The 24,967-nt window shown below is 31.1% G+C and overlaps 1 protein-coding gene across 1 annotated transcript in view; it reads left to right on the forward strand.

Moving 5' to 3' along the window:
• The window catches only part of CFAP47 (cilia and flagella associated protein 47), a 931,170-nt gene that overhangs the window by 330,383 nt on the left and 575,820 nt on the right, over window positions 1-24,967 (forward strand). The window contains exons 35-37 of the mRNA XM_074210630.1: window positions 1,766-1,849; window positions 10,418-10,488; window positions 15,954-16,099. Of these exons, the coding sequence (XP_074066731.1) occupies window positions 1,766-1,849; window positions 10,418-10,488; window positions 15,954-16,099 (301 nt within the window). The remainder of the gene's footprint in view (window positions 1-1,765; window positions 1,850-10,417; window positions 10,489-15,953; window positions 16,100-24,967) is intronic.

Below are 24,967 nucleotides of genomic sequence, written 5' to 3' on the forward strand. Positions count from 1 at the left end.
AGAGGTGGATTTGTGTTTTCCTTTGTCATGGGCTGCTATGGCCAAAAAAATTCATCAAGTGGCCATTCTTATGGGAAAATGTACCTTGCTATATTTAGCTGGACTGGTCTTCTGAAATCAAAGACAATATGGTGCTGTCAACATTTCTTCTGCAAATTTATAGGACTCAATATGACAGGAAGGTGTCTTTGGGTCCTGGAAGACTATAGTAGTGGAATGTAACCTCTGACATTTTGTACATTGGTCAGGTTCTTGAGTACAGCCTTGGCAACACAGTGTACATAATTTATAGAAAACAACAACTGAGGTTTTATTATTTTTCTCAGAACTTTATGAACTTTGCAAAATGGTTAATTCTTTCCATCTATAGTGAGAACCAGTTCTGTTATCTTTCTTTACTTGACTCATCATTAGACAAATAATATCTGATTATATACTAACATATCACAATGTTTCATCATATTATTTAATATAGACCAAAAGCTTCACTTTTGTAATAGTATGAAGTTTCCACAAAACGTCTAGATATTTCAATTAGTTTGGAATTGTTCTTCATGCTTTAAAAGCTGATACAGTCTCATAAAACAGAGGTAATTAGAGGCTTTGGTTTCCTAAGATAGGCATCATGATATTCAGTAATATTTTATATATTTAGTAGTGATCAACTTTTCATTACCCCATTTGGAGTTTTTTTCTTGGCAAAAATACATGGAGTGGGTTGTCACTTCCTTTTCTATGGCGTCTATGAGTTCAGATCTGACCTCAGACACTTATTAACTGTGGGACTCATGACAAGTCACTTAACCTCTGTCTCAGTTTCCTCATCTGTAAAATGAGCTGGAGGAGTAAAAGGTAAACTAGTTCAGCATTTTTGCTAAGAAACCCCAAAATGGGGTTACAAAGAGTTGTATATGACTGAAAATGACTAAACAAAAACACTCTTACTAGGGTATAGTAAACAGTAAATTCCTCATCACTGACTGTTTTTCCTTTTCAAATTAGCAGATGACTATAAGGTTGTTATTGTTTTTCATGTCATTATAAAAGTTACTAAGATCCTTTCTTTTAATTTGGTTTAGCGTTGAAAAGAATCTCAACAATCATCAAGTCCAAGAGTTAAAATATGTCCTATTAGAAGACACTAAGAATATATTTTATGTTTTAAAAAAAATATTGTTATATAAACCTCCCCTTTATCTTATGGCTAAGGAAAATGACATTCAGAAAAATTTGCCAAAGGTCATATAGGTAATAAATAACAGAACCTGATTTGAACCCATATTTACTGACTCTTAATTTTAACATACTTTTCTTGGCCAGTCTTTTCCCTCCTTTCCCTTCTTCCCCTTATTACAATGAAATGATCACTACTGATTGAAATATATTTACCCCATGTGTAAATATTAATGAAAGAATAATTGATCAACTCCAATAACAAATAAAGACCAAAATATTTTGACTTTTTTCCTCCTCTGATTGGAAAATATAATAAGCAAATTTTCATTCTGAAGTCTGGGTAAGTTTCAAAAGGGAAACAGGAATTACTTAGACACTGATAGTATTGAAATCACATTGTAGGTAGAAGAACAGAAATTTTTTCAACCTTTTTGGGAAGAAATTTTCTTATAATTCCAATTATTTTTAGTAGAGTGACAAAATGAAATGTTGCTTTTTATTTATACCTCTGGTAGTTTCAAGTATATAAGACATTTTATAATATAGTGTAAATTTCCATTGTTTTAATGTCTTGCTACATTTATTTCAGTATTAATTTAGTGGAATCCTCAACTTTTGTATATCAGACAGAACAATTAAATGAATTAAATCAATCAAAGGATGAAAACCTTAGGTAAATATCTTTGTTTTCTAATTTATTCATTGAGTAAATAAGGTCGCAATGTATATAATTTAGATTCTAACAACATTAATCCCAAATTTATAAGTTTCAAATTTATTTACAAGTCCTCATTTGTTGACTTTATTATTCATCATTGTAGCTCACTAACATTCTGTCTCCCCAGCATTTGACTCTTCATTGAAGCATTCTTCCTGTTTAGGGTTTAACATATTCCCCAGCTAACTTCTACTTTCTTCTGATACCTCTTATCTTGAGTTTTCACAACTAATAAAAATCCCTTCTTGCAGCTACTTTTTTCCTGTTCTTTCATGTAAAGCTCTTTCCTTCATCCTTGTCTATGTTTTCACCAGCTGCTTATTCTGCGTCCCTTTCTCTTTCATTTCTTTCTCAAATTCTTTTTGCCTATATTCTCATGAATTGAACTTGGTTTTGTCTTGATTACCTAACCTTCTTGATAAACTTCTCCAATAATGGCTTTGAACATCAATGTTGATCAGAATATTAATGTACTAATTTCAGATTTCCTCAGTCTTCTTAACCCATTTGATCTCTACCTCTACTTAGAAGTATTTTAGGCTGAAGTGCAAGGAAAGTGGTCACTGTAATTTGGAATCTGATAGTGATAGATCTTGGTTCTTATAAACTAAGATCTATACTGCAGTTAAAGTTTGCATTTGTTTTTCTATCAACCTGATGACTCATATGAACTTGTAACCCAGAAAAATCTTGATATCCTTATAAAACCGATTGTTGTATATAACATTCCTTGAATTATTCAAGTAATTTCTAATCTCTCCTCTCTTACCTCTGGGGCAAGAATTTGCCAAACCATTTTAGGGTTGTTCATCTATCTCACTCGTCACCCAGCTATCACCTATGGCTCTAATATCCTGAAAAATAAGCAACAACCATATTCTGACAAAACCATCTTGGCAGATGGGTTAAACAGGCCTCAAATCCATTAGGGTGATGTCTACCTGACAGATTTGGAGGGATGAGAAGAGTTTGTTCCAATGACTATGATGGTAATTGAAGCAGATATGGAAGATACTAATGTCATTCACTACATCCCAGACCATTATCAGTAGTCTTTATTTTGCTCTGTCACTGTACTTCAATGACTCTGGAAGAGAGAATGAGACTGATGATTTTGAATAAACTTTGCCTTACTTAAATCCAATCCACATATCAATACATCTCCCCATGATGTCATGGGTCCTCTTCTAAAAAGAAGGATGAATGACAATTCTTGAAGCCATTGCCCTTCATCCATTCTATACTTACCTGGCCATGATGCAAACTTGCTCTCTTTATAATCACATAAAGCTAGAGGAAATATAAAGGCACCTGATCTAATATCAACTTATCCCTCTTCATTTCAATGGAATTTTTTTACTCATTCTGATATTATACTATTCCATAAAGTGACTATTTAAAAATCCTTCTTCTTCTCAAACTTCACATATAATCCCCTTTATTAAACCCTCTCAGACAAGAATACTCATACTCATGGGCTTCCTTTTCTCCTCTTTCCTGTAGATCAACTCTCCACCCCCACCCAAATATCCCTCATTCTCTGCTTCTTTATTCCTATCTCTAATAAAGAAGTAATTCTTCACTAAGAACTCCTCTACATATTTCTTGATCCCATGCACCTTCTTTTTCTTCTATCAGATTGTTCCCATGATCATCCCCTCTTTTTAATCTTCAGTCATTCAGTATTTACTGATTACTTTGCTACTTAAAACCAAACTCAAGACTTCCTTATCCTTCCAAAAGAACAAAAACAAAAACAAATTTGCTAGACTCAAACCTTTCTTAAACTTTAATCTTATACCTTTCATAACACTGATAGCCAAACTCCTAGAAATAGTTGTCTATTTGCCTTTCCTTTCATTCAAACATTTCAAATCTGCCTTGCAACCTCATTACTTCACCAAAAAATCTGCTCTTTCTTAAGTTAACCAAACATATAATGCTAAATATGCTAAATAGTTGTGTTTTATATATATATATATATATATATATATATATATATATGTACTAAAAATGCTAATCCCATATATGCTAAATATAAGAACCACTTCTCATCACTCCTCTTTGTTGAACATTCTACAGCTTTTAAAATAGTTGACCACCACTTATGAATATTTTTTCTTTTGTGGATTTTTGCGAGACTGATCTCTATTGTTTCTCCCCTGTAATTACTCGAGTTTGGGTTGCTTTCTGATTTATAATTTATAAACTCCTACCTTCTACAAGAAGAATTTGCTTATCTTCTTTCATACCAGTATCATTCCTCTATTCTCTCCAATTCTTCTTCCCCTTCCCCTTCCCCCCTCCTCTCTCTCCCCTCTGTCTCTCTCACTCTCTCTGTCTCTGTCTCTGTCTCTGTCTAATATTTCACTCTCACTCTTGTCTAAATTCAGTCCCAATCACCAGTCACTCTCCTGGTCCTACACGCGTATCAGGAATTTCCTTTTGTATATTGCAAAATGTATAACTTTTCAATATCTAAAAAGAGAACTCATCTACTCCTATTCCAATCCCAAAGCACTTCTGAACTTCCATATTTCTGTTGAGAGTACCACCATCTTTCCTCTTTCTTATGTTCCCAATCTTGATATAGTCCTTGACTAATTAGTCTTTCAGAACTTATTCATTCATTTGCTAAAGCTTGTTATGTCTATTTCCATATCTATCCTTTCTTCCTAGTCTTATGATTAGTGCTCTAGTTCAGAAATTCAGCACCTTTTTTCTAGCATATTGTAGGAATCTTCTAATTATTTCTATTTTCTATTTCTTCCCCTACACAGTTGTATAAATGATTTTCCTTACACACCGACAAATCACATAATATATGCCTGTGTCTCTATATTCCCTCTAGGATAAAATATAAATTCTTCTGTTTAATATTTTATACCCTTTACATCTTGGCCCCATTCCATATTTCCAGTCTTTTTTGAACATTAATTCCCTTCCTGCACTCTATAGTCCAGTCAATGCTCACTCTTTCTTCCTCATTTTCATTCAATGTCTTTATGATAGACATGAAGACATTCTCTCCTCTCCTCTCTATCTCTGAAAGAATCCATTGTTTACTTCAAGAATTAGCTCAAGGAACACCTTTTACATAAGTCTTTCCTAATATCCTTACCTCTTAGTATTCTCTCTTCCAAAGTTACCTTGTATTTCTTATTGTAATGGATAACTTTTCTTGGAACTAGGAAGACTCTACTTTCCCCATTTATGACAAGTACTGACTGACCCTGGGCAAGTCAAAACTTCTCAGGTTTTTAGGCAACTCTGAGAGTCAGTCTTACACCTGCAACATCTCTTGCTATATTACCTTCTCTCCCCTGATACTTTTTAATAATTTGGTCCTGGACCTTGTCATCTTATAAGCAAGGAGTATTGCAATAGCCTGTTAATGGGTATGCCTGCCACAAGTCTCTTCACCTTCTAATTCATTCTTCATTCAACCACCAAAGGATTTTTATAATGTGAAGGTTCAGCCTTATCACCCCTCTTCTCAGTAACTTCCAGTGACTCTTGATTGCCTTTAGAATCAAATACACAATGTTCTATTTAGTACTCAAAGTCTTTTATAATTTTCCCTCCCCTACTGTTCCAGTCTTCTAACAACTTACCCAATGTACTTTTTGATCAGTGACTCTGGCATTTTTTTTTTTTTTTGCAGTACTGCCAAATCCATCTCTTGACTCCAAGCATTTTCTTTTGACTATTTCCTATATCTAGAATCCTCTCCCATGTTATCTCTGTCTACTTGATTCCCTGATTCCTTCAATACCCAATTAAAATGCCATCTTCTAAAGGAAGCCCTTTCTAATCCCTTTATATTCTAGTATCTTTTTTAAAAATTCCAATTTTTCCTGTAACTAGCTTATTAGTACGTATTTGTTTCCTTGTTAATGTTCCCATTGGATTGTGAGCTCCTTTAGGTCAGCAATGTCTTTTCTCTCTTTTTGTATCCCTAGATCTTATCAAATACTGATACTAAAATCTCAAATACTAAAAACTTAATTATTAAGTAAATTATGCTATGAAATACAGAGAAGGAATTGACTTCTTTTGGAATAGAAAGGTCCCTTTACCAATAACATCATAATGTGAATATATTCTAAATGATCTTGTATATATACAAGTTATTTTTCTTGATATAATTAGTATAAGCTCCCTGAAAGCAGAGGTTATTAAAATATTTGTCTTCATAATCATAACATCTAGTAGAAAAGTCTAACATGGTGTAAAAACTTATTAAAAGATTGTTGATAGATTGATAGCATGATTATCCATTGCAAAAAACCATTTAAACAAGAGGGTTATTAATATGACTCTCAGGATTTAAAAAATATCTTGAGAAACTTGAATACTACCTCAATATAATAAAAATGACATTGACACTTTTTGTTTTTCTTGTTATTGAGTAATTTCAATCATAGCTGACCCCTTGTGATTCTATTTGAAGTTTTCTTGGTAAATATATTGGAGTGGGATTTATACTAAGTTAAAAAAAATCTTCTTTACAAGTACAAGATGAGATAGGCATGGCTATTTAGAAGATCGTATGGAAAAAGATTTGTGAGTTTTATAGAATACAAACCCAATATGAATCAACAATGTCCTATGACACTGAAAAAATCCAATAACATCTATGACTTCTCTTAAATAGATATAATGTGTAAGACCAAGATGGTGATATCCCCACAATATTCTACCTAAGTGTGTCTCAAATAGTGTTCAGTTTTGAGCACCACATATTAGGAGGGACACTGATATTCTGGAGGTATTCAAAGGACAGTAGTCTAGGCATTAAAGGGGTTAGATTTCAGGTCACCTTCAGATTGATAGAAGGCTAAAGGAATGCTTAGCCTGGAGAAGAGAAGATCTAGGTAAATAGACCCATTATTGTGCTTGAATCATCTGAAGAGAATCTATCTTAAAGGGAACTCAATTTTTAGTGGCATTTGAAAGGATTTTTGACATAATAGAAATCTTTGAAGAAAGAAAGGTGAAAAAAGTCATTTCTCAGGAATTTTGTAAAGAAAATTATTCAGGATTAGGTTTGGACCAGAAGATCTCTGAAATCTCTTCCAAATTTCAGATTCTTTGATTTTGTAAAAGTTTAGTATTACAAGGACTTTCCAATTAAATATATATATATATATATATATATAATATATAACACACACACACATATATATATATATCCCCTTTTCTGTTTCCTTATTAAATTATTGAATAAGTAGTTGTTTTGTAAACAAAGAATTCCCTCAGTTGTTTTGAGGTTCTTCAGCTAGTTGCAATTTTGATTGATGTATAATATCACATACTAAGATAGTATTTGAAATCAGCATTATAATGTAGCTATGAGCCTAAGTGAAAGAAAACAATTAAAAAGTCAATGTTCTTTTATAATTTATGATGTGGCTAATGAATTTTGAATGAACAAAAAATTAATTTGTTTATATATTTTCCTAGAAGAATTTCAGTTATAATAAGGACTAAAATTCTTATCCCAGTGAATTCTTCAGTGAAATTAGAAGTGTGGAGATAAAGAATGTTGAAATTGTACCACTTTAGTTTTGTAGTGGAATCTATTAGTTATTGATAAAGATTACACAGATAAGTTGAATTTTAAAGCAAGTTAAAGACATCTAACAAACGAGTAGAGGACATAGAAGAAACCGGTGAAAAACTTATGAAGATGGGAACTGAAGAATAGCTGAAAAGGAAATTTTTTAATTTGTAATTTGACTAAAGCTTACATGAAAGGGGTTAATGCAGAATAATTTAATTAAACATTTATTAAATCCCAAGAATGCTTAAAATATTTTGCTGGCCACCTAGGATACAAAGACAAGGCTAAATAACACTGTTTGAGGGAATTCTACATGAAACACTGTGTTCTAGATTTTACTTATATAAATTATATTGTCAGTGGTAGGTTGTGTTCCCAAAGTGGTATCTGCTACTGCTTTCAAGATTCAATGGATAAACTTTAGTTATCTTTTGAAATTACTCCATGAGCTTACACTGGTGGTTTACCATTAATAATCACTCAACAAACTCTGTGGGTCCTTTAGCAAAGTCATTTATTCAAAAGGCATAGCAATACCAATACTTACAAAGCAAAATCCTCAAGATGAGGAGCATAAATTCTCACAAATATATAAAACGTCTTTGGTAGAGGAGATGATTGAATGTGAACTTTAAAAATGGTGGTAGAAAAGCATGGATATATTCAACACATTTGGCCAGAAAACCAACAGTGGGTCTCTGTTGTTGTTTTTTATTTTTTTCCATAAATAGTCCTCGTGAAGTTTTATGATAAGTTATGACTTTGGTCCTGGATGAGTATTTCCAATGCTTAACTAATTTTGATACTAGGCAGGTCCCCAGCTGAGAGCATGTGAGAAGATGTTGAGAAGTTGTTTAAAGAGAAAAGAGAGGGCTTATTGCAGCTTCCTTGGAAGTAGGATAGAGAAGGTAGAATTTATAAGAATCTATTTCATTATTTATGGTTGAAACTTAGTATTCTGAACCTTTTGATTTGTTTTGTTTTTGACTTTTAATATTCAGATCTTGTATAGAGTAAATAAATGAGAGAATAAAAACTATAGTTGTCATCAATCTAGACAGTACTGGCACCTAATCTTATAATAAAGAATTGGATAATAGAGATCATGGAGTGTGAATTTTAACTCTTACTTCATTACTTTATTTCTAGCATGTTTAGCTTGACTTTATTTTTCAATAACCAATTGCTACATAGTCTCTAAAATAATATCAACACTTATGTTCCTGGATGCTATGGAAAATTAAAACTTTCAGATATTATAACTGGAAAATTTTTTCTTTATCTTTGAAGACTGATATAGAACCATCTAACTCTCTTAATATATATATATATATTTAGATAAATGTTGCAATTTTTTAAAAATAATTTTAATGTCTTAGAATTATCTTGTCCCCTTCATACTATGCTCTTAATAAGACTAATTAAATTATCTGCTTAATTAGATTATGTCTAAATTTAAACTATGTAAACTTTCCTTTTTGTTTGCTAACTGTAATTAGCCTTTTAAAATTTAGTGGTACTTTATATCTAGAATTTATACTATATATTTATATCTACACAATTTATAAATGTATATGTATATATATATCTAGAAAAATTAGAGGAATTCATAATTTTTGATAATGTAATATTAATTTGGGGTACTGAACTTTGTTAAATATGGACTTTCTGTATGAATCAATGACTTTTCAAATTTGGTATGGAATTTAAATGTATTTTAAAATGTATATGCTATATATTTATATAATTATATATTTATATTTATTTATAACATTTCTTTTAGATCAGTTGTACAGTATGGATTGATTTAGTAGGCTGACAAAATAAAGAATTCAGATTTTCAGTATATGATCAGTTAACAATTTTCTTACTTGTGGAGCTCCAAGAAAGAAATTCAAATTGAAATACATAGATAATCCTTCACCCTCGATAAGTCAATCCTACAGTCTTTATCCCCCTCAAGCTTTCCCCCCCCATTAAAAAAAAAAGTGAAAAAGAGACTCATTCATGGGAACCAGACCTGCCCTATTACACCTTAATTCTAACTGTAACTTTTCACTTGTTCTCCATATACTTGAGCTATCTTATCCTCCTATAAGGGTAGCTAGGTGGCACTGACCTTGGAATCAAGAGGAGGGGAGTTCAAATTCAGCCTCAGACACTTATCCCTTACTAGCTGTGGGACCTTGGGGAAGTCACTTAACCTTGACAGCCTTGTGTCCGGGATCATCTCCAGTCCTGATTCATTTCTGGCCACGGGACCTGATGGCTCTGGAGGAGAAAGTGAGGCTGATGAGTTAGCACAGTACCCTCTCAATCAAATCCAATTAATGTGCTTGTCAAGGCATCACCTCTCTGATGAAGGACAAACATTATTATTATTATTCTATTCTGAAAAAGTTTTGGTTACCCTTATAAAGGACCTCGATTAGCAAGGCACTTGGAATAGCACTTTATTTCATCAAAAACATTTAGTTCTTCAAAAAGCTATTATGAAATGCAGATTAATTCAAAACAATAAATGAAGTGAAAGGAGTCATAAGACATCTAGTCTAAGGAGACATTTGTAGGACTATTTTATATATATATATATATATATATATATATATATATATGGCCATTCTTAATTGCAATTTCTAATTGTGTTTCTATTATATTTAATTTCATATAGTGCCATTAGATAAAAAAATTGCTTACTGTCCAACAGTTATATTAGAAATTAATGTGATTCATTTGAGATATGTAACATCTCAATAATTTTACATGAGTCAATAAACATTTATTAAATACTTTATTCCAAGAGCTATAATATACTCCAGGGATATAAAACAGCAGCACAAACATATCAGTTCTATTTGAATTAATTCACTTGCTATAATGTATCAATTATATATATGATTATTAAGAATATTTGGTTAGGTTATGTGATAGAATTTAAAAATTTATTTTCTACTTAGTTATGGAATAAATTTCATGAAAATTGAAAATGAAAACAATGAACTTGGTCAAGGAAACATCCTAAATACATGTAAGTATTTTCAAACTTTTTGTTTTTTCATCTGTGACCTACATAGGACTTTTTCCTCTAACTACTCTTGAAAAAAATGGGAAAGATTTGAAAATTCAGAAATAATTTAGTTTAAATTACCTTAGATATCTTAAAATCACAAAACTTTATAAAGTTAGGAAGGAGTTCTGCAGCCATATTATTCAAGTCATTTATTTATGAAGGGAATCACCACTATAGCATCCATGAAAACTGTCTTTCATAACATCTCTGAAGGTAATCTGCTCCACTTAGGAACAGTTCAAATTGCTAAGAAATTTTTTCTTGATATCATTTACCTCCTTACAACTTCTATTTATTGCTTCTGGTTCTTTCCTCTAAGGTCAGAACAAAACTTGTCCAGATGCTTGACTTCAAATATTTGAAGACACCAGTTGAGGAAAATAAGCAAAATATATTTTTATGACTTATAGGAAATACTGTATTAAAAGAACAGCAGAATTCAGTTTCATACATAGAATGCACAATATGTCTTTTGGGTGTTTTCTCCTGTGATAGAGTTCACAATCATCTACAACTGGCTGTCCTTTATAACTCTTGTCTATGTCCTCAAATAAATTCATCAAAGGGTGTCCACCATATGTGCTTTGAACAATTCCCTAGTCATGTGATCAGCCCATTTTCTGTTTCTATCATGCATTTCACTGATAACATTTATTTTTGCTCTTAAAATTTCTTACTGGTTATACATTACAGCCTGCATATTACCTACCTTGTGATTCTCTATTCCTGTCTTTGTGATATTAATTTTCTATTTTTCTAGAGAATTTGTAGGCATACTGCAAAATAGATAGACTATTTGCATTAAAAAAGGGTCTTTGTTTCTATGAGAAATTTGAGGTCATCAGAGCAACTTCATAATTATCTGAAAGTAAACCATTTAGTTCAATTTCTCTTGGTTAATTATGATTTTAACTCACTGGGCATTTGAATTGTATGTTCCAGATATGCATGTTGATGGATATATTCTATAAGCTGTGTCTTAATTCTATGTTATGATCTGTACAAGACATTTTTCTTAAGCTAGGTTTCTCCCGAATATACTGGTAAGAAAAATCCTTTTTTTGAGAGTTTACAGATCTCTTTCAGGAGACTACAATGTCCTAGGGTATGATGCAAACATCATGAGTACTCCTGGGCATTGGAAGGATCACTGGCTTTAGATTCATTCAAATCCAACCTCTAGTACTTGTGTGACAGTGACCAAGTCACTTAATCTTTCCTGGCCTCAGCTTCCTCATTTTTAAAATGAGGGGGTTGTAGTAGGTAGCTTGACTCTTATAAACAATATAATTGCAATTATATAATAATAAAGAATAATTAAGGGAGGTATTCGTAGAAAATGCTTTGGAAGAAAAGCTTTTAAGGTGGTACTTGGCTCTATGAATCAAATATTCAAAAAATTTTAAATCTATATATCTATATATATCTGTCTATATATTAAAATGAATATTTTCATGTACATGGACTAGAAAAAGAGAATTGTATAAAAATCATAAATCTTTTAAACACAACTTATTTTTAAAATATTAAATTTAACACAGTAATATAAATACTGCCTTGCTTACTCATATTCCTTCCCAGACCTCTTATTCTCTGTATTTTTAAGCATTTCATTTGTTACTTTCTTCTTTCTTTTTTGCATCACTATTACATCCTGTCAACTCCCACCTTCATTGTCCTCCCTCCCCAAAATGAACTATTTTTTGTCAATATTAATTAAATCAAATTAACTCACTGATGTCTGAAAATGTATGTTTCTTTCTTGTACCTGTTAGCCATCATTTTTTCCCAAAAGATGGGGAAAATGTTATCTCTCTTGTAGAATTGACAGGTCAGTTATAATTTTATATTATAATTTTACACAATTAATAATTTTAAGTGTCTCAAGGTTTTTTTATAATATTCTATTCATAGTTTTGAAAGATATACTGCTTTCTATGCTTCCTTCTAAATTTTTTTCTCTGTTGTACACTTTTTACATTTTTCCTCCCCCCATCCTAGAAATGACTATGATGAAATGTGTGTATGTGTGTGTGTGGGCATGTGTAGACATATACCATACATACATGCTTCTGTTTATTGGTTTTTCTCTTTCTTTCATTTGTCCTTTGTAGTTAATTTTGTTACTGATTATAGTCAAAATGATTTATTCACTCAAAGTTGTACTTAAAACAGTATCACTATTATTGCATACAATGTTCCTTTGGTTCTACTCTTTTCCCTCTTTATTTTTTTCATGAAAAATTGTTCCATGCTTTCCTAAAATAAACAAGGTCATCATTTCTTATAGCACAGTGTATTCCATCATTATCTTAAACCACAAATTGTTTAAGCATTCTCCAAATAATAAGTATCCCTGCAATTTCTATTTTTTTCCCCTAATCATCTTAGTAAATAGACCTAGCAGTATAATTGTTGGGTCAAAGGCTATAGACTGTTTAATAACTCTCAGGCCATAATTCCAGATTACTCTCCAAAATAGTTGCATCAGTTTATAGTTCTACCATCAATGACTTAGTGTCCTAATTTTTTATATTCCCTGTGACATTTTTTGCTTTCCTCACCTGTCATTTTAGCCAATCTGGTAGATAAAAATGATATTTCAAAGTTGTTTTTTCTCTAGTCAATAATTATTGAGAACATTTTTTCATATTATTATAAATTGTTTTGATTTTTTATCATAAAATTGCCTACTAATCCATTTGATTCAATTGAATGGCATATATTCTTATGCATTTGTCAAAATTCTTTATATATTTGTAATATATTTGAGACCTTTAGCTGAGAACCATTCAAATTTTTTTTCTGATTTTTCTATTTCTTTTCTTATTACATTGGTTTTATTTGTGCAAAACTTTTTAAATTTAATGTCATCAAAATAGTCTATTTTATACCTCACCCTAACCCTCTATCTCTTGTTTATTTATAAATCATCTCTCCATTAAGTCTGATAGGTAATATGTTTCATGTTCTAATTTTCTTCTGATATCTCCCTTTAGATCCAGATCATCTGTATATTTTGACCTTATCGTAGTAAATGGTGAAACATATTGGTCTATGCCTCATTTCTGTCAAATGGATTTTCAGCTTTCCCAACAACTTTTTATACCAAATTAGGTGTTCTTATCCCCAAAATTTAATTCTGTTCATTTGTCAAATTCAACATTACAGTAATCATTTGCTGCTCTGTATTGTATGTTTGCTCTATTTCACCTATCCTATTAGATAGTAGTAGTAGTAGACAGTTTTGATAATTACTACCTAAGTTTAAGATATAGATGTAGATATAGATAATGCTCTAAGATCTGGTTTTGTTAACTCTCTTTATATTTCATTAGTTCCTTTGATATCCTTGACCTTTATATTCTTCCAACTGAATTTTGTTATTATTTTTCTTATTAGTAAAATAATTTTTGGTAATTTGATATGGTATTGAATAAATAAATTAGTTTAGTCAAATTTTCATTTTTGTCATTTTAGCCTTGCCTATCTATGAACTAAGAGTATTTCTCTAATTATTTAAACCTGATTTTATTTATATAAAAGTTTTATAATTTTGTTCATATAGTTAACAGTGTACTCCCAGTCATTTTATACTGACTACTAGCTTTTCATTCAATAAGAATTTTAGACCTAGGTTGGATTACACCTTATCGTGAATGTCATAATGGATGCAAGTATGGATTATACCAGATAGCTTCTTTGGTGCCATCTCCCACATTTTCTGAATCTTTATGAATCATTATGGCTAAAAGGAATATTCACTGGTAGCCACTAATAAGTCTCTTCAAAGACTCGGAACTTGACTAGTTGAGACTACATATATATATATATATATATATATATATATATATATATATATATATGTAGACTACATATATATATATAAAAAGATTTTAAAATATTGTCAAATTTTAGCAGATATATATATATATCTGCTAAAATTTGACAATATTTTAAAATCTTTTTCAAGATTTAAAAAATATTCAAGAAGTTACAGTTTCAAAGAGGGAGAAGGATTTTTAAAGGGAGTGTACCATCACAAAAATAAAACTCTATCATCTATTGGTGGTTAAGGTTGGGGTGTAACCTTTTCATCCTTTTACCTTTTGAAATATTTTCCCCTTTTTACTCATAAGCACAGAAAAAAGTCAAAAGTATTACTATTGACTACAAGTTCAATTTTTATTTTTGCTCATTGTAGATTGGTGTAACCCTATAAATAAATAATAGAAATTTAGGTCAATTAAAGTTAGGAAGGTAGAGGGAACCTATATACTTTATGTAATTTAGTAGACATATTTGGAAATACTGGAAATACATCTAAAAATAAATTCATATTTCAAATATACCTATGCATTTTTTCTATTAAGGGAATTTTTATGAATCCTTTTGAAAAGGATTATTTGCTAAAGTGAAAACTTTAGTTAACTGAATATTTATCATCATTTTCAAAAATGAATTTTCACATTTTTTAAAAATCTAAGCTCTACTGTACTTATATTATCACATATAATAAATAATGTTATGTTGATCTTATACAGGTTAAAGGATAACCAAGAAAAACTTAAATACTAGTTGAAATCACTTATCTTTAAATACTAGTTGAAATAACATATATATGTATATATATATATATATATATATATATATATATATATATATGTATATATATCTGAAATCTCTAGAAAGATCTAAACAGCTCTTTGGTGATTTATTTTGATGCTTCTGTCAATTTTCAACCAAACAGTTTCCTTTCTTAGTAGGAGTCAGGAAGCAGGAGAGAGGAAAATAATTGTATAATACTTTTAATATGTTAGGCACTGTAGCATATTATCTCATTTTATTATCACTGTATTCCTACAAAGTAGGTGCTGCTTTTTTTCCTCTTTTTATAGTTAAGGGAATAGGTAAACACAGGTTAATTTCTCAAGATCATAAAGCTACTCATTGTCTGAGGTAGGATTTGAACTCAAATTTTCCTAACTCAAGGTCTAATACTCTATCCACTTTATGACCTAGAAATAAATACCTTTGTATAATGATACAGTGACATTTGGTTCAAATACCATTTTTGATGCTCTATATGCTCTTGACAAGTCTCTTTACTTTCAATTTAAGTTTCCTTATTTATAAAAAGAGAGTATTAGACAGGATCACTTCTGAAGTCATTGTTATAATAGTTGTTATAGAAAATATTTTATATTTTTGTATTTTTATCGGGTATTTACAGAAAGGTGTGTGTTTTATCTATTATAACTTGGAACCATCATGTCCATGAAAATTGTTTTCTTACCCTCCACTGCTATCCTCTTCTTTTATTTATGGAGTCATTTCATTGTGGCTCAAATATCCTTATTTTAACAAATTGCAATATATAAATGTAAAAAATAGAATCCCTCTTTTCAATCTTGTTTTGGCAGCTATTAAATGCAGTTTCATGAAAGAATTCTTCTGTCAGGTGCAGTCTGTCTATTTAGAAGCTAAAGGGACTTCAAGTATATATCTTCATTTTCTCCCATTTGATCTCAATAAGCGGTATTGTGTTATCATATTCAGCAATTATAAGGTAAGAACAAAATTGCAGTTTTCATTTTTAATTTTTTCTGTGACATCTTTACCTGAACAACTTATATAGCCAGTTGTGAAGATGAGGAAAAATATGATTTTTTTCCCTGTGTAGCTGATGATCTTTTGTTGTGTTTGTTGTATTAAAGTTGCCATTCAGTATTTAGTAGGCACAAACCTAAACACAAGAAATTCATTTATGAAAAAGTAAGACAGTCTTTGACCTCAAGAAGCTTTCAATCTGATGGGGGAAGTTGAAAAGGTTAGGGAGGAGCAGGAAGAGATAAGGTGATTTAGTGAGAAATGAAGAGATAGCAGCAAGGTAATGCAGTAGATAGAACACCAAGCTTAGAATTAGGAAGAGACATACTAGCTTTGTGACCCTAGGTAAATAATTTAATCTATTTGTCTTAATTTCCTCAATGATAAAATGGGTTAGGGTTTGGGAAATTAGGGTTAGGGTCAGAAATTAGGATTAGAAATAGGGTAGACTAGAAATTAGGATGAGAATTAGGGTTATGGTCCAGAAATTTAGGGTAAAGTTAGGGTTTGAAATTTGGGTTAGGGTTTAGTATTAGTGTTGGGGTTAAGGTTAGAAATTAGAGATAAATTTAGGGTTAATGTTAGGCTATTAAGGTTAGGGTTCATTATTAGGATTACTGTTAAATTTAGACTTAATATTTGGGTTAAGGTAAGTGTTCAAGTTAGGGTTAGGGTTAGGGTTATGCTTAGGATCAGGTTTTAGGGTTTGGGTTAGAGTTGGGATTATGGTCAGTAGATTAGGGATAGATTTAGGTTGATGGTTTGGGTCAGGGTTAGCATGTAGGGTTAGAAATTAGAGTTGGGTTAAGGTTACTGTTTAGGTTAGCCTTTAGGGTTAGGATTAATATTAGGTTTTGTACTTGGGTTAGGGTTATTGAAATCAGGGTTCTAGTTCACATTCGGGGGTTAGGGATGGGCTTCAGAAATTTGCTATAAAATTAGATTTAGAATTAAGGTTATGTTTCAGATAAGGAATTAGGTTTAGAGTTAGGGTTATCATTGGGAAATTAGTGTTAAATTAAGGTTTAGAAATTTGGTTTAATATTAGAGTTAGAAAATAGTGTTAGGTTTAGGTTAGAGTTAGGATTAGGGTTGGGATTAGTGTTAGGGTCAATGCTAGCTCAGGAATTACCATTGGGGTTAAGGTTATAGTTTGGATTAGATTTACTATTGGGAATTAGACTTTGGGTAGAAAAATTAGATTTTAGAGCTAATGCTATTGTTAAGTTAGGTTTTAAAATTAGGGCTGCGGTTCAGGTCAGTAAATTAGCTTTAGGTTTGGGATCTTCAGAGAGAAAACAAAACAAATGACAACTAGAAAGCACAATGGATAGACTGCATTTGGAGTGAGGAAGACCTGAGTTTAAATATACCCTCAGATAATGAGGATGACCTTGGGCAAGTCACTTAACCCCTGCCTCATTTTCTTCTATTTTAAAATGGAACAATACTAGCACCTATCCGACAATATTTGCACCCCTACTTTGTTGTGAAAATCAAATGATTAATATTTTACATAGATCCTATATAAATAACTGATTTTTATTTTAACCTGAGCTTCATGTAGCAGCTAAGATCCTCAGTCATTCTTTGATAAAGGTACTAATTGAGAAGAGGAATAGAGGTAATCTCTTTGAGATCCATACAGCAATGATTCTTTCTTGTCCTCCTTTCTAAGACACTTTTTTGCCCTAGCTTCTACTTTTTCTACTGCTTCCTATTCCTTTTTTAATTTTCATTTTGTTTTCTCTTCTCCCTTCTATCTCTTGTATTATATTCTTCCTTCGCTGAGTCTTTCATTAGTATAACCTTGACTCAATTATCGAGAGCACTCAAAGTTTTGTATATGGGCAAATATTCACTTAATAAATTCCTAATAGCAAACATTTTTGAATCCTTTTACTTTCTAAATTCTCAAATTTTATGAAGAAATTACAGATCTTTTATTTATTCAGCATGTGCCCCCTAGGTGCTTTTAATATATATCATTAAACTTCTCATAGTTTCATAGACGTTTGGAAGGTATATATATTTTCCTCAAAAAAAAAATTCCCAAGCTTACTCAGTCTCATTACTTTCAAATCATTCCTCCTAGAGAAAAGTATACATTTTTTGCTATTTTGCAGTTAATTGTTCATATAACACCAAACAAGTTTTAAAAATTCCTATTGAATTCTGTTTTTTTCTGTTTCTTTTGAATGGAATTCTGAAAGATGGTGGTTACTTGGTATCTTTTTCTTATCCTAGTATCTTGGTTCCATTGAAATTCATTAGTTTAAGTAACTGGCTAATCTTTATGCTGTTATTGTTTGTAATATTATCTCCTCCATCAGCATGGTATATCATTGGCCTACAGAATTATATTATCCAGAAAATAAATGGCTCAATTCTCAAACTTATGAAAAATTCTGTGCGTTTATCCAATGCTTTTAGCCTGAATAAAGCTACTGATTGAACAAAACATTTGGCATATTCCTGGAAAGCTTGCTCAGTTAAAATCTTTTAACCCATTATAGGTCAAATTTATGTTATTATATTGAACTAAGGACCACTAAAAAGAAAGAGTAAGAAGTTATATTTAATTGTCTTTATATACAGTTATATTTATGGGAAATATAGCTCCAAAATATTAAACTTTATCTGGCAATTGCTATTCTCTCCCTTCTTCAGAAAAGTCTATGATTTGGCTGGTTTTAACTAGTAGTTTAACTGATTTGAAAAACTACACTTGAATAATTGTATATTAATTAATGGTTTGACTAAATTCTACCTGGGTTTTGGTATATATTTCTTTTTTGCATTACTGTCCTAAGCCAGGTCCAGTTCAGGAATTCAGACTCAGATCTGAATGCAATAAATTTGACTTTACTAATTTAAAAAGGATAAAGAAAATATAATTAATAAATAGAAATATTAGATCTTATCTTTATCCAAGATTGAATGAAGATAGTACCTACTACATGAAGTTTGAATAATAATAATAGTTAGAAAGATGGCATTTTTTTTAAAAGTGCTACTCTTTTCACTTCTACATATAACAGAGAAACCAGATTCCCTATGTTAGAAACACAGTCCTGGAGGGTAAGCAGAATTTCACTCTATTCTATTATACTAATTTGCTATAGGCTGCATCTTTTTATTTCTCAGACTGCAAGGAAGACAAACAATGATGATTCCATAAAGAGCCAATTCCATCTTCTTAAAGGGAAACCATCTCAATCTGTATAAAGCAATCACTAATCCTACAGCAATTACATATAGATAAAATTGGAAAAATAAATAAGCTATATTTTCTTTGATTTTTTACACAGGAAATCAATTTTGATTATGAAATGGAATAGTAAGAGTTGTCTGAGCATATAATTATATCAACTAATAAAATTTTAATTGCATTTAGTTTAATATTTTATATATAAACATAACTTTTGATTTCATACAGTACTCTTGTTTGCAAAACTATTCAAAAATCCAATCAACAAATTTTAAAATAGCTTACAAATTATAACTCAATAATAATAAAAAAACAATGCATGGAACATTGTTAGGAGTAAATTATAATTATGTATTAAATTATGTTACCAGCTATACTGAAAAAATACAATTACATGCTCAAATAAATAATCAAATATGTAAGCCCACCTAGGTTGTCTGAATTTATTTAAATTGTGATAGCTACCCTGCAGTTAAGTATTACCTGCTGAGAACAGTATTATAACTAATCTTAATTTGCTAGATTTTCTATTAATATTGTTGTCTTAAGTATGTTCCTATTTTTTTCTTTCAAAATTAAAATGAAGCCAAAGGCAAAAACAGGTGAACAGCATTAGTGAGACATTGGACTATATTAAAATACTGAAATGAATCAGGGCTTTCATTGACGGATTTCAAGGCTATGCTCCAGACTTTTTCTAACATGCTCCAGAAACTTGTTTGTTTTGTAAACACACACAAACCCTGGAAAATGACAACTTGGAAATATCCCCTCCTTCTGATTAGATGGCTCCTCCTAGAACCTATTTCAACAGGTTAGCCAAGTCCCCTTCTTCTCCAGACTTTCTTTACTCAGGAGACCTTTGTCATCCCTTCCCTCCCACTCTAGCCAAATCAACTTGCTATTAGAGTTAGGTACTCCTCCATTAGAAAGTATTGGTTTCCCCAGAATTTAGCATACTATGGTCTACATAATAAACCCTAAACTACTTTGTCCACTACTGGATACTCCCTCAAGTGATGAGATCACAACATATCCAGGTTTGGTTCTATAGTTATTGTAGTTCTTACCCATGTCTTCCACTAAGAACATCTTGGAGTTACTTTTGGAACATGAACTAGTAGATCCTTTCTCTAATTTTTTTCCTTTGCTTTCTGGATTAATAGAACCTCTTGCTCTAATATTTCTTTCATAAATTCATAAAATATAATATCCTGGCTTTTTTGTCATTGTTTGCAGACAATCAAATAATTGTTTAAATTTCCCTCTTTAATCTGTTTTCAAGCCATTTATTTTTCATATGAGATACTTAATTTTTTCCCTATTTTTTCAGTCTTTTGAACTAGAACAATATTTATTATTTTATAGGGTTACTAATTTCTGTTGGCTCATACTAATTTTCAGAGGACTGCATGTGCAAGGGCACATATAGAGTGTCCCAGACCTCAGGGACCCAGGGTTGTCCTGATCTAAGGAAAACAAAATTGAGAACTGTAGCAATATACTGGGCACTGATCATTGGTTGTTGGTCACCAGTTTCTACTATTCCCTGAAGCATTCGAGCTTCCTAACCTGGGGTTTTTCTGAGACAAGTGTGCCCCCTTCTCTTTCTGCCCATGAACATAGAAGCTTTCAGTATGTCAGATGTTCCAACTCAGGTTGCAGTAGGAGATTACCTTGTATTGGCATGGTCTTTGCTAGAAGAGGGCTTCTTTCCAATTGTGGGCTTCTGGTTGACTTTTTGTGTAATTGTAAGGAGGAAGGAATCACTGTAGTTTTCACTGAATTTCTTGATCATTATTTGGTCTTGTGAGGATTTCAGATTTCTTTTGGAGTAAGTATGTGGATATGAGGAGTGTATTTCCCATTCTGGCAGTCATCTTGGCAGGACCAAGTCTTTAGAGACTGTAGTATTGCATGACACATGCCTACTTAACACCATCAACATAATATTACCATTTAAAGGTATGAGTTTATTTCTGAGTAACATTCAGGTTTATTAAAGCAACTCTGAATTTAATAAAAGAAATTTTTCTATTCTTTATTTTCAACTTTGAAACACGTCAATTTTCAATGTTTCTCTCTCTGACTCTCTGTCTCTCTCTCTCTGACTCTCTCTCTCTCTCTCTCTCTCTCACTTTCTCTCTCTTCATATGTTGATGGGCAAAATCTATAGATTGACCATCAAAATATATTTCATAATCTAGGTAGTAATCTAGGCTATATATATTCTCCTCCACTTAGGCTTTTCTATGTGACTTATTAAGTTATGGTCTTTTGAGTTGTTACAGACTCCTGAAAGGCCACTATATTCGGGAAATGGATACAATGGGAACAGCTGGAGCATCACTGGAAAGAACAATACTCTACTGTAAAAAAAACTTAAATCCAAACCTCACTTATGTTATTATTTATGTGCTCTTGGTAAAGTCACATTACTTTCCTAGGTGTCTCATTTTCCTCATCTATACAATAAGCCTGTTATATATGGTCTCTGATGACTTTTCCAGTTCTTTACTTTCTGATATATGTTCTTTGCTTGCCACAGTGGTGAACATTGACTTAACATGACCATAGCAACCCTTGAAACAAGGAATAAAGAAAAATACCAAATGCCACCCAGTATTATATAGTCCACTCCCTTGTGCAGCAATAGTGGAAGAATGGTAAAAAATGGTTTCCAAGAATTGTAAAGTTTTTAAAGTGTCTATAAGCTTTAGCTGGTGAAATTGTAACTGTGAGATTCTTGTCCTATAACAAATAATTGGATATAGTGTTAGAGGAACTAAATTGAACATTTTTCACTCCAACTAAAACTTTAAGAAAGAAATTGCAAGTAAATGAAAGAATGACTCATATTCTCCTGTGAGGAAGCAAAGATAGCAATTGTCAGAGGTGATTTTTATCATGTGCCTAAAACCAAGAACAAAAAGCATTTCATGGGACATTTAGTCTTCTTATCATGGCATGTTCATAGCAAATATTTGCAAAGTACTGTCATTAAAATAGTTACAATATAAATACGAATACCTAGTGCAAAGGATAGATAGAGATAAAATCTATAAAGAACTTGAGAACACCTTCCAAATTAAATTTACATTACTTTGATGATAATGATTTTAAAACAAAAGTTGAAAGGAGGAAATGTCAGGAAATACATTAAAAAACACTGATCAGGTAAAGGAATGAGAGGGCCAACTCCTCATTGACTACACAGAATCTTCTTGCTCACATATTTTTTTTTTCCTAAGAAAAAAGTAATTGATAGAATTTTATCTAAATAATAGTTAGATATAATAAACACTGAATGACACCACAAATGTGAAATTGATTGCATTTTGAACACACAGTAACAATTTCTTACTGATGTGGAAGAAATTTCTGAATCAATTTTCTATGGATATATAGACATTCATTTATAGGAATAAAGAGGAAAATTAATGCAAAGCTGTAAGAAAGTATAACAAGAGAAAAACATTTTCTGTGCAATTGAAACAATTCAGTTCTGATCTATTCAAACAAATGATTGATGGTGAAAAATTTTATTATGAATATAATAAGGACAATTATTTCATCAGAATTTTAATTTAATTTAATTTTAATCGATGTAAATGAATTTTTACAACTAAGAAAAATTCAAAAATTCTAAATTTAAGCTTAACTTGCTTGTCAAACAGAGAGAATGAAAGATAAGAGAAAATGATTTTGAATGTAAAATTATCAGAACATCTCAAAAAATACAGAAATATTGAACTTAAGGTTGTTTCAATGTAATGTAAGGATGAAAGTTAGAAGTATAATAAAGAAATAAAGATAGAAAAGATTTGTAAAGATTTTGGGGATAGTTTTTCATTATCAGAGTTAACAATGCCTTATTGGATACAATATCTCACAATCTCACATGTGCTGATATAGATGGTATAAATAATACCAAAGGAACAAAGAAAAAATTGAAATAGGCCAAACAGAAGTTAGCAATCCTTTGTATTAACAAGAAATATTTTTATTGATTCAAAAGACTGAAAAAATAGAAAAAATTAAATAAAAAATTAAATAAAATTAAATAAAAAATCTATGAAAAACAAATGACTTGGAAAACAGATTAAGTTGAGAAAGAATCATTGAATTACTTACAAACAATGCTCAGAAACAATCTGGGATATTACAATTTAAGAGATCATGACAGAAAACTGTGAAGACCTATGAGACCAAATGGTCCTATTAGAATTAGAGCGCAAAGAGAAAATAGAATCTACTGGTCACCTTCTGAAAGAAATCTCAACATGTTTATATGAGAAGACATGATAGAGTAGGTCTAGCTATGTTTTGATTTGCCTCACTGGAGTAATATTAATTAGTTGACAAAGCATCTGAGTATTTAATATATGCAAGCCACTATGCTAAAGTCTGAAAATACAAATACAAGCAAGAAGAGTCTCTACTGAAATTTGACCAAGAATGTTTAGGGACAACATTTGTTGAAGGAGACAAACTTAGGAGAGCATTGACAGAAGGATTCAAAAGTTATCTGAACAAGGAAAATATCAAATTCACACAAAATTTCAGAACTTGTTTTAGTATCGACGATAAGTCACTGACCCCTGCCAACCTCTATATTTATTTTTCCTCTTTGTAATTTTTTAAATTTGAAAATCACCCGCACATGTATTCTCAATGAGGGATGGAATAAGCAGACTTTCACAAATGATATCCTATAATTGAGAAATTTTTAACACACAAACACATGGTCATAAGACACCTCACTTCTGATGACTCCCCACAAAACCAGATTAAAATATAACTGGGAAATATTTAACAAAATAAAATATAACAGAAATAATGCATCTTAAAGCTAAATCAGCATGCTGACCACAGGGAGCCTTATTAATATATTTAGGGGTTGATACCATGATCAAGGGAATATGGACTCTCATTGATTAAAAATAATATCATTGTGAATATTTATTTCAGAGAGTCCCTGTCCAAAAAAGATAAATTTGACAAACACATATCTTCCTGTCTTATATATTCATTTATATGATATTCATGTTCATCATTTATCTGTGGATGTGTGTATATATACATTTATCTGTGTGTATATATGATTAAAAAATCAAATTTGATTTGGTAGAGTAAATGACAAGCTTGGCTCTTTTCCAACAAAATTTCTATTATCTATATATCAAAATCATTCAAAATTTGTCACTATATACAAACATATAGCAATGGATATTACACTTTTCAATAAGCACTACCTCTGGAGTGACAGCCTATGGTTAAAATCCTGCCTCTGAAATTACCAATCTGTCTGACTTTAGGCAAGTCATTTAATTTCCCTTAGACTCGATTTCTTCAATTATAAAATGAGGAAGTTAGCCTAAATGGTCTCATCTCCTAGAACTATCATATATGTGTGCTTTCCAAAGTTTTATTTTTGGAGGGGGAATCTCTGAAATATTATTCACAAAGATGCTATTAATCCCTTTTGAACTGTAACACTGGATGCTAATGATCTAATAAAGAGAGCTATCAGTTGATAATTATGTGTCCTCACTTTTTTCTATTTACCATTATTTTGAACTTCTAATGCATTATGCTTACATTGTATTTATTTAA

The sequence above is a fragment of the Macrotis lagotis genome, chromosome 1 (genome assembly GCF_037893015.1).
Source record: "Macrotis lagotis isolate mMagLag1 chromosome 1, bilby.v1.9.chrom.fasta, whole genome shotgun sequence".
In the NCBI taxonomy this organism is placed as follows: Eukaryota; Metazoa; Chordata; class Mammalia; order Peramelemorphia; family Peramelidae; genus Macrotis; species Macrotis lagotis.